The sequence below is a fragment of the Helicoverpa zea genome, chromosome 20, assembly GCF_022581195.2.
Source record: "Helicoverpa zea isolate HzStark_Cry1AcR chromosome 20, ilHelZeax1.1, whole genome shotgun sequence".
Taxonomy (NCBI): Eukaryota; Metazoa; Arthropoda; class Insecta; order Lepidoptera; family Noctuidae; genus Helicoverpa; species Helicoverpa zea.
Genome location: NC_061471.1, coordinates 4,369,061 through 4,384,225, shown reverse-complemented (window position 1 = coordinate 4,384,225; position 15,165 = coordinate 4,369,061). Strand labels below are relative to the sequence as shown.

Below are 15,165 nucleotides of genomic sequence, written 5' to 3'. Positions count from 1 at the left end.
TGATACATTTTTGTAGATTTTTTTTATTGTTTTTTACTTATACATAATCTTATGCGACAGGGTCATCACCCTTGGTGGCCCTAGTGTAGATCACCTGTCCGTGATGCTGGACTACCTGTTTGATTAAACCTGAAACAAAATTAAGGTATTAAGCACATGCTACATACAAAGGAATATTATTTAAATATTTATTACTAGTTCAGACTCAATATATCAGTTTTAACTGTCATGGTTTGTCTAGAAAAGAGGAACATCATAACATTATTAAATTATCAGGCAGGTTTTCCCTATTTTCCACTACTTGCAGTAAAAATTACAATTTTAATAGAAGTAAATCTTGAAACATCCTTAGCACATAAAAAAAATATTAATTCATTTCAAGGTTATGATGACTATAGGTGCGTTGCAAACAAATTCACTTAAAAAACAATTTGACTGCGACAAAACGATGTAGAAATTATACCAAAATTAAGTGGTTTTTAGTTTGTTTTAGTTAGCCTTGTAGGCCCAATATCCACTATATAATATTACATTAAAACCAAAAGGTTAACAGTATTTAAATACAGCAAACTAAATACCTTTTTCTCTAAGCTCGATGAGTGCCCGTCTGGCAAGGGAGCCTCGGACCTTCAATCTTTCAGAGACAACGGCGGGTGTGATCAGTTTGTACTGGGGCACTTCCTTGTACAGTTTCTCGTAGGTAGGCTTGTCAAACAACACCTGGTTGTTCAACTTGTCACGAACTTTTCCTTTGGACCACTTCTGCAATGTGAAAAAAAAGGTGTGAGTGACACATGCATTTGTCTATTCTTAAATTATTATAGTTTTAGTTTAAGGGGTAAGGTGTAGCCATCAGCCTCAATATATCAGTTTTTACTCTCACAGAGTTCAAGTATGGGTATTATAATCATTTGGAACACCTTGTTTCTTTACTGCACTGCTTTGGACAATTTACAAACTGGCGATTTCGTATATAGTATAAAGTTTTAGTAATTGCACACTGTTTTTAGTTCAGATTCATTAGAAAATATGGCTGCATTTCATTATTCCCGTAAGATAGGATTGTATTGAACTTAGCACGCATACATAACCTAACTTTATTAGTAACAAGTGTTTACCTTCTTCTTGGCTTTACCGCCACCGGATCCCTCCTTCTTCTTCTGTGTTTTCTGGGGCTGCTTGGCCGAAGCCTTAGTGTCCTTCTTGGGCGGCTGGAATTACAAAAACATTGTTGACAACAATCCACGCCACGAGGTCCACACATCCCCAAGGCTTGGGGATTAATTTTCCCGATGACACAAACTGACTCTAAATTTCATTAAACAATATCTAAGGCTTTAAAATTGATAATTATTATATCGATAGATGGCAAATTCACTAATTTTACAATGAAAAACTAAAAGAATAAAAGCGGCAGCTTATTCACTCACCATCTTGAAACCGGAAAGAAGGTTGAAGAATGTTGTCTATGAATCGGTCCGTTTTGACGTCTACGTTCAGAAACCCAAGTTAAAAAAATATCATAGACAAAATGACAGGAAAAGTTCACATAGCGATTGGTGTGTTGTTTAAGTTAAATGGGTTCTATTTTTACTGATTAAATCAAAATTACATAATAGTTATTATTTAGCAACTTAATTAAATGATTTAATATAGTCAAATGCAGTTTTTTTTTTACAGACACTTAGCAAGGTTTTGGTTTCCAAACGTGTCAATGCGTTCCAATAATCTAACAATTTTAATGACGCGTTCACAAAAAGAAGAAAAAAATGTTGTAAAAACACTATATAAAGATGATTATTTTGACGATATGTCGTAAAATTCCCTAAATATTATTATTATATATTTATAGGAAACATAAAAATGCCCATAATAATTCTCTACTTTTCTGTTTTGATGGGCAGCTGCATCTCTAGAGCTTAAAGTACACACGCATGCACAGCGAGGTGAGTATGTGCACACAAATCCATCCATCTTGGAGATGGAGAGGTCATTGTCCAGCATCGGACGTTCTTAGTCTGAGATGTCCCATATAGCATTTTTGCTCTAAGCCATCGGCTTAACTCCTGCCATCAAACACCTTACACATCAAATTCTTCAAATGAAATTGAGATCACGATTCCCCAATAGGTTTTTGTGGGTATTACTTTGTTTTAAAAAAGTATTATCTTGTGTGCGAGCGTGGATGCGATCACAAACTTTTCAGCTCCCCGGGAGGAAATAGGTCATGGAAATCGGTTACTGGCCTGCGGTCATCGTCGTGATAGGATAATGTTCATAAAAAGTACCAAATAAATAAACAAAAGCTTTAATTTTTAGAAGCGCCCATTTTTTACACCTCTGTCCATGGTTCAAAACATTTGACAACATTTCATATTTTTAACCTACATGTATTATTACGTTACATAAAAGTAAATTAAAAAATAAGGCACCCATATTTTTCAATTTTTCGAAAATATGTACTTTTCATTCATAATTTCAGCATTGAAATTCGGTGTATTCTAAAAAGACGTAAGCACCAAATGACGTCATACATACGGTTAGGGACACGGTATCGAAGCAAAAGTATCGATACCGTACTCATGAGTAGAATCGATAACAAAGTATCGTACTCATTAAAGTATCGAAATAAAAGTATCGATACTTCAAGGTATCGAGTACTTTTTAGATCAAAATTTGCTAGGTCAATATCAGTTAGTAAATAATGTCAGTTTTACTTCAGTTCAGCAGGACATAAAAAACAAATGGTATTGGTACCTACACAAAGGAGATCATTCATTTCGTACCCAAAACTGAAAGTGCCGGCCAGAGTAAAAAAATACTTGATTCTTGTAGAGAATAATGCCTTGAACATTTTTTACTATTACAAGAATCGTCTACAATTAACCCCCCGGCTGCTATTTGACATTGAAAATACCAAAAAATCCCACAATGTTTGGAGTATTACATTACGGCCCCAAACTGAGGAAGGAAGCTGCTGCCTTCAAAGGACTCCTGCCCAACCTGGGAAGTCATCAAACGACCCCCCTCCCGCTGTGGGGAAGTCAGACTCTTACTGACTAAAACCCATCATGGGGAAACCAGGGCCGGGGTAATTCTTTCGAACAATCCTGCAGCCCCGATAGGCTTTGTCCCCACAAAAATATCGTACGATTCTTGTCGAGGATGCCCTGAAGATTTTTACAATTATAAGGAACCTCTTCGGTTAACCCCCAGACTGCTGTTTGAGTTTAAAGTGGGAGAACCGTGAATAAAAAATCTATACTTGAATGTTATGGCAAATAACGTCCACAGTATTTTTTTAACCAACTTCCCAAAAAGGAGGAGGTTCTCAATTCGTCGGGATCTTTTTTTTTATGTATGTTCACAGATTACTCGAAGAAGCCTGAACCGATTTTCAATTTTGTTTTTGTTTTTGATAGGGTATACCTTCCAGGTAGTCCCATAATCACCCGGTCAGGATCTGATGATGGAAACCCTGAGAAATCGAGGGCAACTTTCGAAAATTGTAGGCGTGCATAGGTTAAAAACTTGACAATGAGGTGTACGTCTGATAACACTATGCAACAGTGAAGGTTTGGAGCTGACCTGATGATGGAGACCGGAGAAGGTCGAGGGAACTCGACAACTGAATATGTAAACTACCTCGTGGTTGGGCTTATATTATTCGTATTAATGAGATCTTTCCACAAATGCGGATAGTGACAACTATGCTCGTCACTGAAAAGCCAAAAATAAAAACCTTTTTACAAAAAAAAAACACAGTGTCTAATGGATGTTCCTGAGTTTATACGCCACCGACTTCTAGGCCGATGCACCTAAGAATAGTATTTTTTTTTGCATTTCAGTGTTTTTGGGAGTCGAGTTTATTTTTTTTTTAACAGACCGAACGTCTACTGCCCCGACGACGATTACGGCCCCAGCTACACTGATTAGCTCCGATTAGCCTCTTACTGATTTAAACCCACCATGTTCCTTCTGTCCATGTAGCCAGGCCGCGGTAACTCTTTCGAACAATCCCGCAGCCCCGGCAGGTTTTGGCCCTAGCGGGCCACCTGGGGTTTGCTAACTCTCTGAGGGGGGCGTAAACAATGCATGCCGACGACACATGTTGTCTGTCTCCAAGGAGACAGAGGGACTATGACCCACTCACATGAATGGGATGCCTTCGTCTCCTTCTGTGAAGCATGCCAGAGAACGAAGCGGTGGAATAACTGAGAGTTCGCGCATCTCATCCCAGCAGCTGCCGTGGACGTGGAAGACACCACGCGCATCGTTTGTCGAGAAGACTCCCGGCACCATAGATGTCGGTCTGTGGGCGGTGAGTTTAGGGAGGCTCATCGTCCCTCCGCCTCCTTGGAAACAACAGGCCTGTGTCGGTGCCGAGCGTTGACCCAAGCCCTCCTCAGACAGTCAGCAAACCCCAGTGGGGCCCGCCAGGGCTGCGGGATTTTTCGAAAGAGTTACCGCGGCCCTGGTACGTTATCAGAAGGAACATGATGGGTTTAAATCAGTAAGTCTCCTCGGTGTGCAGCAGGAGGGGGGGGGGATCGTAGACGTTCAATTAGTTAAAAAAATACTGTGGACGTATTTGTCGTAACATTCAAGTATAGATTTTATATTCACTTTAAACTCAAATAGCAGTCTGGGGGTTAACGAAAACGTTCCTTATAAAAGTAAAAAATCGTCAGGGCATCCTCGACAAGAATACTAAGATATTTTTAGCGGAGACAAAGCCTATCGGGGCTGCGGGATTGTTCGAAAGAATTACCGCGGCCCTGGTTTCCCCATGATGGGTTTTAGTCAGTAAGAATCTGACTGCCCCACAGCGGGAGGGGGGTCATTTGATGACTTCCCAGATTGGGCAGGAGTCCTTTGAAGGCAGCGGCTGCCTTCTCCAGTTTGGGGCCGTAATGTAATGCTCCAAATATTGTGGGATTTTTTGCTATTTTCAAAGTCAAATAGCAGCCTGGGGGTTAATTGTAGACAATTCTTGTAGTAGTAAAAAATGTTCAGGGCATTATTCTCTACAAGAATCTACTATTTTTTTCTTCTGGCCGGCACTTTCATTTTTGGGTACAAAATGTTCGAGACTTGAATGATCTCCTTTAATAGAATAATAGAAAAATGGAAAATAGAATGAATGAAACAAATCGAAAATGTAGCAAAAGGAAACAATATTAAGTTGAGGTATACTAAAAACTAGCAGTGTCCCACGGTTTCACCCGCGTAGTAGATTAAAGTTCCCATTCCTCCTCCGTAGAGTCACTTAAAAATAGAAGTTTGTTGAGCCTTTTTGGAGATAAGCGGTTTCGAATTTTTGTGATGGTACTTCCTGCTTTAGAAAATAATCGTTCTGAAGGTACTGACGTCGCAGTGATTGATATATATTCATTCTCGTGCCAATTAATATAATTTTGGGAAAACTACTTTCATATCTTCCCATTGTTTTAAGGGATCTACTGAAAGTGGCGAAACCTGTGCCGATAAGTAGTAGCTTAATTCATCCTTCATTTCAGGCTGTGATGAAGAACTTGCTTTATTATTCTGTTTTTTAGTGTGTGCCAACTTCTTATGGTGGCTCCAGAAATCAAATGTCGTTTCTTTTTTTAAGACAGAGTGTCTTAAAACATTTCAACGAGTGAGCTAGAAAGCGCTGTTAAATTAAATTCTTCATTCGATACGATACCTGGGAAAAAGTACTTATTGAGTAAAAGTATCGACTGCAAAGTATCGAGTACAAAAGTATCGGTATCGAACTGGAATGTACTCGATACAACAAAGCATCGATACTTTTTTCGTGTCCCTACATACGGTGGAATGGCGATAAAACCTTTGCTTCGCCGTCACCCGTAAAAAAATGGTAGATGTCAATTGCATTGTCAGTTTGACAAACTTGCTTGTAGGCGGTTCGCGTATAAACTTGTGGTGTTGGTTTTCAATTGAGTTCATAACACAATTTTTATTCTCATTCTGTTTTTATTAAATCGCCATGAAGGTTTCGGAAGGATTTGTAGTGGCCGATAGCAGAAACTTGCCGAAAGTGGACTATTTAATGCTGTTGCAATATATGCACGAAAATGAATGCTACAATATTGCAGAAACACGTAGTGCCAAGGCATTACTAGCATCACGTGAAGCATATGTTGACACAGCTGTAGGATATGTAGAAGTCAAGCGAGAAGGTAACTCATGCACCGTTAAATGCAGGGTAACACCCGAACATAGAGTGAAATATAAGTTATATCAAGTTACAGCTGTAATCGATGAATCTGTTGAGAAGATTATCACAGTTCAATGCAACGACTGTGCAGCTTCTGCAGGAGGCTGCAAACACGCCATATGCTTTGCAATTTGGCTCATAAAACGGTCAGACGAACCATCAACTATGTCAACTACGTGTTATTGGAGTAAACCAAAACTTGCTGGAGCTGTAGGTGACCAGAAATTCATCTTAGCAAAAAACATTGGCAAAATGAAAAGAGCTCCAGATAATGTTGACATGACTGTAAATATCGCTATGTTTTCCGAAGAATGCAAGAGACGTAAAGTCACAACGGGATTGATTTTAAATTACTGTGGAAATCAACAGCCCCAGTTGAGCGACTTTAGTGTTTTTAATGTAGTGCTGCATTTTATACACCAAGCAGATGATCACTGCTATGACAATTTTAAATCATTTTCTGCAACAACTATTACCGAAGATGTAGTAGAATCTATTGCTGAAGCTACAAAAGCTCAGGCAAACTCTACACTATGGCATTCTATGCGTCAAGGGAGAGTCACAGGGTCCAGGATCTATGAAGCCATTCACTGTAAAACAGAGAATGGTGCCTTAGTACAAAGCATTCTTGGAGGTTACAAGGTGCCAGAAACAAAGGCTATTAAAAGGGGCAAAACTTTAGAAAAAGAAGTACTCAAGGAGTTAGAACAGGAATTAGGAGCAATTCAACACACAGGGTTGATTTTAATATCCCCTATCATAGGGGTTTCACCCGATGGAATTTGTAAAGACTTTGTGATTGAAATAAAATGCCCCATAAGTGATAAGACAATGAAAAGTTATGTGAGAGACGGTGAACTATATGAAAAATATAAAGCTCAGATAATGTTACAGATGCATGCAGCAAAAAAATTAAAAGGACTGTTTTGTATTGCGGATCCTAGTTTTGAACAGACAAAACTCCTACATAAGTACTGGGTTGACTATGATGAAAAACATGTGACATATTTATTAGGTGCAGCTGAAGAATTTTGGAAACAATTTATTTTTAATTCTGTTTTACAAAGTGCAAAATAAAACCAATTTACATAGTATTTGTCTTTTATTTGTTTTATTCATTCTTAATAATAGAACCTTGTAGATTTATCAACCCACATGCCACAATGACAGCATCATCTGCATGTTGAATTAATTTATTATTTATTACAGAGTGTGGTTTCAACAATTTATATAGCCTAACTCTTCTTATTACCCTCTCAACGTGGATGCGCAGACTGGCAATGACTTTGCTTTTGATAGCATCCCGCTTTGACAATTTTTGATCTTTTGCAACACTGGGTGGCCGAAGTAGATTATTCTGATTTCTACTTAGTAAAGTATCAACATGTTTAAATCCTCTATCTGCCAATACAGTACACTTTGGTGGCAGCACATCCAAAAAACCACTTTTTTCTACAATATTGGCATCAGATATACGTCCCCCAAAACCAGCAGATACAAAGTTGACAAAACCATCCGGTGTTGTAGCTATCAAGTATTTTAATGTATTGGCATTTTTATACTGTGACCATGTTAGAGACTGGAAAATAGGATTTGAGGGTTTTTCAATTTCTATCTCAAAACAATCAATAATGCAAAACACATTTGAATATTCTTTATTGGTATTGAAGGAGGCTGGTAACTTTCTTTTGACATCATATACTTGAGGGGAATAAATCAATTGTTTAAAGAACTTGGATAGAACACACAAAGTTCTGAAAAATATTCTCCATAATGTGGTTAATGATACCTCAAACAAATCTGAGATTTGGTAGAATGGGGTATTATTTTTAATTTTATACAAAGTTACTATTATATCAAAAGATTTTACATTTAGATTACTTTCTAAATAATTAATTAACCAATAATAAGTCTTTGGTAAGCCTATATAATTTTGTGTTTTTTTTTTAATAAGGTCAAGCATAAAGCTTCTCTGGGTCTGCATTACAGTTTTAGTGTAGATTTCTGATGAGACTTCTGACATTTCAACAGAGGTAGAACTTCCTTGTGTTGAAGGCAACAACACTTCTTCCATCTCATCATCTTCTTGAAGCAAAGGTCTTTTTGTCTTCTTTTTGTAAATGGCACAAAAAGTAGTTCTATCCGATGTTCTTGGTTTTACTTGTACTCCTTTGCTGACTTTTGTAGTGACTGGACTTTCACAGTGAAATGAGGAGGAAGCTGTTGAAGATGTGCTAGGTCTAGGTTCAATAATTTCTTGATGAACAGTTGCCATTAATGTCCTCCTGAGAGAATGTGGTAACCGAGACTTCAATTTTGGCCGCACTTTCATAGTTATCCAATACCGGTAGTTCTCCACATCTTCCTGCAACTAAAAGATAAATTATAATTGATATTTTATATTTGTCCCCAAAACAACCTATATTGTAAGTTAAAATCATTATGATTATATGTATATAAAACAATTTATAAGATTGTTTCTGAGATATATTTTATAACTAGCTTCCGCCAGCGGCTTCGCCCGTGTGGTGTGTTGATAAAAAGTAGCCTATGTGTTAATCCAGGGTATCACCTATCTACATACCAAATTTCAATCAAATCGGTCCAGCCGTTTTTGCGTGATTAAATAACAAACATACATCCATACATTCTCACAAACTTTCACATTTATAATATAAGTAGGATTGAGTCGAGTGTTTCTTCTGTCCAAGAATGAACAACATTCGATGTCTATATTTACAATGTTATTTTTTTATATTATTTTTAATCACATTTTTACCCAAAATTCAAGTGACAAATCTCATGCCAAAAACCTTTGACACCACATGAACAATGCATTGTTGTGGTGTGGTTGTGGCATCAGGTTTATAAAAAAACATTTTAGTTTAGGTACTTACATTGAGATGATCTTCGCATATATATATAACACGTTTAGGACATGCTATACCCACAGCATCGCACCACTCTTGTTTTGCTGAGCTAGGCACCGCAAAAAATGCTTTTTGAGTATCTCTAGAACTGTTTTTGCAGGCTGGTACAAAACAATATTTTGGTTCCTTCATTGGCGTATATGTTTGATTGGGATCCATTTCAGTGACGAAATAATTTTAATCAACAGTTGATAGTGATAACAGTAAGCGGTGTTGATAGGAAAATGTTGTGCTAATCAATTTCGCTAGTTTTATTTGGTACTAGCTTCTGCCAGCGGTTTCACCCGCATCCCGTGGGAACCTCTGCACTAACCCGGATAAAAAGTAGCCTATAGCCTTCCTCGATAAATGGGCTATCTAACCCTGAAATAATTTTTGAAATCGGATCTGAGATTAGCGCGTTCAAGCAAACAAACTTCAGCTTTATAATATTTTTATAGTATAGATAGGTAGGTACTTCATGCCAAAAGTGACATTGACAGTGACACTTGATGTTTTCTTCACATTGAAATGCCTAGGCTAAGGTAACTACTTCATTCTACCGTATATGTGACGTCATCAAGTGTTTTTTGATTTTTATTTTTTTCCTCAGAAATAAAGGAATAAAAAAAAATTAAAAAAATATATTTGAACTCAGGATACGAAAATAAAGAAATGGTATTTTTGTTTAAAGGTCGTGTAAATTTTGAAATGTTGTCAATTATATATAATCACAATCCTCCTTTTAAATATTTATAGACTAGATTTTATTTTTTACATTTGTGACCTTAATGATTCATAGTAGGATAATTCTTCTTCAGTTACTGACGATCTGAATGATTCTACCGCATGGAGCAATTCTGAAACTCCTAGGATAACAGAATCAGGGCTAAGGTCACTTTCTTTTACAGCACCTGAAACAAAAAAGAAGTTAAGAATCTTGCAATCAGTGCTTTGAAGTGAAGAATAGTTAGAAGTACTAACCTAACTTTTTAGAAAAAAAGCAATAAACATTGTTTGGGTACTTTACTCAACATTATGCACATTTCACACCAAGTTGAAGAAGACCCTGTTAAACTACTATTGAACTGGTTTGTTTTGTATAGATATCCTAATAAGTTAATTTGTAACATACCAGCATGTAACTTAGCGACGAGCGCGCGGACGGCGGCGGAACGCGCGGTGGACACCACTTGCAACAGGTCGGCGCCAGTGCAGCTGTCAGGGAGAGCGGCCGCCACTGACTCCAAGTCCACTTCGTCACGTAACTTGTAGCTTAACAAAGATATATTTCAATGTAATAATAAAAATAAAGTATCATATAACAAATATCACAGACAGACACAGATCTTGTAAACCAGAAAATGAAGTGCTAAAGGATTTCTTGCTAAATAATAGATCGGTAATGGCAGAAATCACTACAGACCTACTGAACCAGCTGTGAAGGTTAACAAAATTGAAATTAATGTTTTGACAGCCACTAAGCAATTAACTTCAAATGTAAGCTAGCAACGCCAAACTGAACAGATTAGTGGGTAGATCTATTGAATTAAGTAAATAAATTGTTATAATCCAATTATAATCCAAAAATACGAACTTTCAATGTAAGGGAAGATGTTTAGCGTTAATTCCGCAAATTTAACGTCATGGATATGCGCAAAGTAACGCCTGATTCCATAACTTATACTAACTTTCTGCAAAGCGCTTTGAGTACACCAGTTTTCTCTTGCACTCCGTGGTAGGGGCCTACGTATATGAGCTTGTCGAGGCGACCGGGCCGCAGCAGCGACTGTTCCAACAGGTCGGGACGGTTCGTTGCGCCCATTATGAACACGAAACTCGATATATCCGCATCTGCAAAAAATGATTTTTAGAAAAGACTGAAAGTTTGAAACTAAAATTAATATTACTTAGTCGAATTTATGGTCTAATAAATTTTGCGAATTAATGTGCTGAAATGGTTTCAAACTCATTTATTTCACAATTCTTGTACCTAATAGCTGATTTGCGAGTGATCGGGAACCCGATGAAATTGCTTCGTAGGGTACAGACATATAAAGCCTAGCCTATAGATAACTCAAACTCACTTATTCAAACTCGGTTTTAAATTAACCATATTTTTTGAACGTCGTTTACATAAAACAGCCGCCAAAATCATCATCACTTTTTATGTATTTTTCATTGACTTGTTGGTCCAATTCTTGGAGTCCCAAGCCAAGTTACGTAACAAACCTTCTCCGCAGCTGACACCGTCGAGCTCAGCCAGCAGCTGGCTGACGACGCGGTCGCTGGCGCCGCCGGAGTCGCCCGCCGCGCCGCGCCGCGGAGCCAGCGCGTCCAACTCGTCCAGGAACACGATGCACGGCGATGACGCCCGTGCCGCCTCGAACACTGATAACAAACTCGAGCATAAGATAGAAGAAAATTGTATGAAAAAGGTTGAGAGCAAAAATTAAATGTACCTATACTTGGTCGAAGTCGTTGAAAATAACTATTTATTTGAATACATGTTTCAACTGTGCTAAAGGGAGGAAATAGTGAAATAACTTAAATGACATAATTTAGGTAATAAGATTTTTACCATCAAATATGCTTAGGCCTTATGTGTTTGATAAGAGACTCAAGCCAATAAATATCTAGCTGTGCAATACGAACTGACCTTTCCTGACATTTTCTTCAGACTGTCCAATGTACATGTTGAGTAGTTCTGGTCCCTTAACACTAAGGAAGCTCACATTGAGCTCTGTACTGACTGCTTTGGCTACTAGAGTTTTTCCACAACCCGGAGGACCATATAGCAGTATGCCTAAAATATAAGGTTTTATATAAAAAAAATAACTCATACTATAATTATTTATATGTAATGAAAATGAATAAATTACCAGATCTTTTTAAACTCGAATTTTTAAATAAGTGCGGATATTTTATAGGGAATTCTATAGTCTTCAACAACTCCTTTTTAAGATGCTCTAAGCCACCAATGTCTTCCCAGTACACTTTCGGGATTTTAGGGGCGTCCAAATGTTGACTTTGTAAGCCGCGAATGGACTCTGTAAACGAAAGAAGTTTAAAGTGAAGTATGTATTTTTTTTTTAAGATTTGAATAAATATAGCTTGCCTTACCAAGAGCAGAATTAAAATCGTCTTCTTCAACTAAATGCAGGCTAGGTGCAGGTGGTAGCTGATTGTAACTATTGTGTTGTTTCAAATACGATTCTCGTATTGCAAAATGCAGGAGCGTATCTAAATCACCATACAGAAATGTTTCAGTTTTCGCAGCTACCCTCTGCAAGACATCTCTAGAAGGTTTACTTAGGTACACCATTTCTTTATCAGTGCTTATCTGGTTCGGCGATAACTGTTCCTCTCCATCAATGTTGAGCTGCATGACGGTAGTAAACCACTCGAGCATCTCATACCTCTGCTGCACATTCAGTCTTGGTATATGAAACTTTTCTAAAAACATCCTCAATACATTCGGCTTCAAATCCTGTCTTTCTGTTATTGCAATAATTATGATTGGGTGCTTTGTATAATTTTGATACAAGTCAGTGATAGTATTCATGAAGTATTCTAAAACTCTACAGTCTTCGTTATTTTCGGGATCAACTGCAAACACCTGGAAAAGTTAAATAAACTTCTTTATAAAGTTACAATTTGGAACAGAGCAAATGTCGTGAGCCGCAAGGAGCGTGTACCTGTAGCGACTCACGACTCACGGAATTGTGGCTTGAGATTGAAAGTACATTATAAAAGTTTAGGTACTATGCTGCTATAAGAATAAATTAGACAAGTAAGATGTATAAATAAAGTGACTACCTCAAAGTTATCTAGCACCACAATAACAGGGGCAGCAGCCTTTGCCTTCTGCACAGTGGAGTTGATCTTGCTCTCTGTTTGTTTCGCCGTAGAACTCTGGAGCGCATTGCAGTCTATTGGGAGCAAGTTCATTCCTGGAACATGCATCAATCGCAATTTTACAAAATAGTTTTTTTTTGTGTCTGGACCATTGGACTATAAATAGGTCGGAATAATTGTATCTTTACTTCAATGGATTCTTGGATTGCTTGAAAACACAATTGGGTCCAGTAGGTATTACAAACGTGAAAATTTTTGGGGATAATAATTTATGGTACATGTATTATGTTATGTAGACTGGACATTATGTCAAATAAATATATTTGTACGCTTTTGGGTAAAACATAGAGACACTAAATCCTACTTGTAACATCTCACATTGCTGTAATTTGACCTATGTTTACAAATAAAGCATTCTGATTCTGATAGGTGGCACTGTCTGGGTTGACGACTAGGCATTACCTACCAATATAGAATGTGGGGGCAGCTAGTTAATGTAATTAAGTATATTTCATGGTGGTCAGTTGCAAACTTACCATTGTATTTGGCTAGCAGTTTGACAAGTAAATGCCTGCCTGATCCTATAGACCCAGTTAGCAGTAGCATAGGAATGATGGGTGAAGTCATTGATGACAATAGATCATCTGCAATGTTATAAATAAATTGGAATAAATATGGTACTTATAAATATTTTTATACTACATAAAACAAGGTATATTAGAACCTTACCTATTTCTCCAGTTAAGAATGGTAGTATTGTATCCTGTAACTGTTCAAACTTTTGTCTCAGCCCAGTTGGGCACAATGCCAATATATTTTTTAGTCCTTCATTTATTTGTGGTTTGAAGAACTCATCCTTTGGTTTTATACTATGTACATTCTCTCCTAAAGTTAACTGAGTTACACCTTTTACTACGAAAAATGCTTGCACTAGTTTGTTTTTGGCTTCAGTATTTATTTCAGCGACATCACTACAAAGCTTCTTACATTTAAAGTAAAGACGTCCAGTTGATTGTACTAAATCTAAATACTTATAATGATACTTCGCAGTTGTCTCTGGTGTCAGGTCTATGCTAAATATGTCATTTGTGCTCACTAGCTTAGGTATTTCAAAGTGATTGCTCAAAACCTCTTTAATAAAGTCATTGGCTAAGTCATAGTCATTCACTATGAGGCTCACTTCAGCTGCTGCAGCTATTTTAGGTGAACTATCTAAATTGGGCACTGGATGGAATGTGACACAGAAATCTCTACACGCATTCATGCCAAAACATGATAAAATGTTATAGAATTCATTTTCATTAGTAAATGCTATATTTTCTGAAACATGTTTAGAACCAACTATTGGTACAATTCTGATATTGTCAACACTAGTTTGTGCTGAGTCAGCCCATAGCTTTTTGTGTAGTTCTGATGTCATAAAGTGAAGATTAAACTGAATTTCTTTGTTCTCATTTTTCTTTTCTCTGTGCTTTTTTCTCTCTTCTGGAGCTAACTTTAATGCAACCCAGAGTACTCCATTATCTAAGTAGAATAAGTTTTCACTGCCTAGCTGTATAAATTGTTCTTTGGATATGACAATACATTTATCTATAAGAACTGGTAAATTCTCTTCCAATCTTTCTGTAATGAGAGATTTAACTAAGTGCGAAGGAATTGTTTTCACTTCAAAGGTATCCATATCTTCACGATCAGAATTTCTCCTTTGGCACCAAATTCTATACTTTATCGCGAGAAAAACGAGGAAGTAGTAGTAGTTGTACTTTGGATAGACAACTTTTAAACAAAACTTTAACACCCATAGTTTCCGAGATGTTTGTTCATTCATAGTAACTTGGACCGCTATAATGTAATTGTCCTCTGTGTTTAAAAGAAAAAAATAAAGAAAAATAATACATAAAGTATATTTTATTTTAACTTAAAATCTCTCTCATTTTTTGTAGAATCAATGATAACAATGCCAACCATTTGACACTGACTGACAGTGGCAGCTGACGCTGACAGTAGGAACAGAACAATAATCACATACAGATAAAATATCGTAAACATCAACATCATCGCGCATCGTCAGGCCCAAAAGTTTTTGAGCGGGGGTTGTTCTTCCGTTGGGCCCATATCAGACCGAGATCGGGCCTGGCGTCTGGGAAGTGTGTAAAAACTATGGTAAACTAGACT

At 37.2% G+C, this 15,165-nt stretch overlaps 4 protein-coding genes across 4 annotated transcripts; 1 reads left to right on the top strand and 3 right to left on the bottom strand.

The window, feature by feature from the left end:
* Positions 1 to 3: 3 nt before the first annotated feature.
* LOC124640003 (40S ribosomal protein S25) lies at positions 4 to 1,548 on the bottom strand. Its single transcript, XM_047177560.1, has 4 exons — positions 1,431 to 1,548; positions 1,119 to 1,211; positions 579 to 762; positions 4 to 129 (listed from the first exon to the last, which is right to left on the bottom strand). Exons 1-4 carry the CDS (start codon positions 1,431 to 1,433, stop codon positions 50 to 52), a joined length of 360 nt encoding a protein of 119 aa, XP_047033516.1. The 5' UTR covers positions 1,434 to 1,548; the 3' UTR covers positions 4 to 49.
* A 4,338-nt stretch (positions 1,549 to 5,886) lies between these two features.
* On the top strand, positions 5,887 to 7,315 carry LOC124640098. The gene has a single exon (XM_047177739.1). The coding sequence runs from the start codon at positions 5,993 to 5,995 to the stop codon at positions 7,298 to 7,300; it is 1,308 nt and encodes a 435-aa protein (XP_047033695.1). The 5' UTR covers positions 5,887 to 5,992; the 3' UTR covers positions 7,301 to 7,315.
* Positions 7,313 to 9,677, bottom strand: LOC124640097. The gene is made up of 2 exons (XM_047177738.1): positions 9,121 to 9,677; positions 7,313 to 8,594 (listed from the first exon to the last, which is right to left on the bottom strand). Exons 1-2 carry the CDS (start codon positions 9,310 to 9,312, stop codon positions 7,335 to 7,337), a joined length of 1,452 nt encoding a protein of 483 aa, XP_047033694.1. The 5' UTR covers positions 9,313 to 9,677; the 3' UTR covers positions 7,313 to 7,334.
* A 136-nt stretch (positions 9,678 to 9,813) lies between these two features.
* Positions 9,814 to 14,953, bottom strand: LOC124640096 (peroxisome assembly factor 2). The gene is made up of 10 exons (XM_047177737.1): positions 13,720 to 14,953; positions 13,527 to 13,634; positions 12,952 to 13,085; positions 12,256 to 12,751; positions 12,015 to 12,182; positions 11,792 to 11,938; positions 11,365 to 11,523; positions 10,824 to 10,986; positions 10,268 to 10,407; positions 9,814 to 10,046 (listed from the first exon to the last, which is right to left on the bottom strand). Exons 1-10 carry the CDS (start codon positions 14,816 to 14,818, stop codon positions 9,907 to 9,909), a joined length of 2,754 nt encoding a protein of 917 aa, XP_047033693.1. The 5' UTR covers positions 14,819 to 14,953; the 3' UTR covers positions 9,814 to 9,906.
* Between the last annotated feature and the right edge of the window lie 212 nt (positions 14,954 to 15,165).

Coding starts and splice junctions, on each gene's coding strand:
- LOC124640096 (XM_047177737.1), bottom strand. CDS start 14,818: ATGAATGAACAAACATCTCGGAAACTATGGGTGTTAAAGTTTTGTTTA. Junction 13,086..13,526: donor ACTGCTAGCCAAATACAATG/GTAAGTTTGCAA, acceptor TGCATGTTCCAG/GAATGAACTTGCTCCCAATA. Junction 11,939..12,014: donor TTCGAGTTTAAAAAGATCTG/GTAATTTATTCA, acceptor CTTATATTTTAG/GCATACTGCTATATGGTCCT.
- LOC124640098 (XM_047177739.1), top strand. CDS start 5,993: ATGAAGGTTTCGGAAGGATTTGTAGTGGCCGATAGCAGAAACTTGCCG.
- LOC124640097 (XM_047177738.1), bottom strand. CDS start 9,312: ATGGATCCCAATCAAACATATACGCCAATGAAGGAACCAAAATATTGT. Junction 8,595..9,120: donor TATGCGAAGATCATCTCAAT/GTAAGTACCTAA, acceptor TTTATCTTTTAG/TTGCAGGAAGATGTGGAGAA.
- LOC124640003 (XM_047177560.1), bottom strand. Junction 763..1,118: donor GCGGTAAAGCCAAGAAGAAG/GTAAACACTTGT, acceptor TTCACATTGCAG/AAGTGGTCCAAAGGAAAAGT. Junction 130..578: donor CATCGAGCTTAGAGAAAAAG/GTATTTAGTTTG, acceptor ATTTTGTTTCAG/GTTTAATCAAACAGGTAGTC.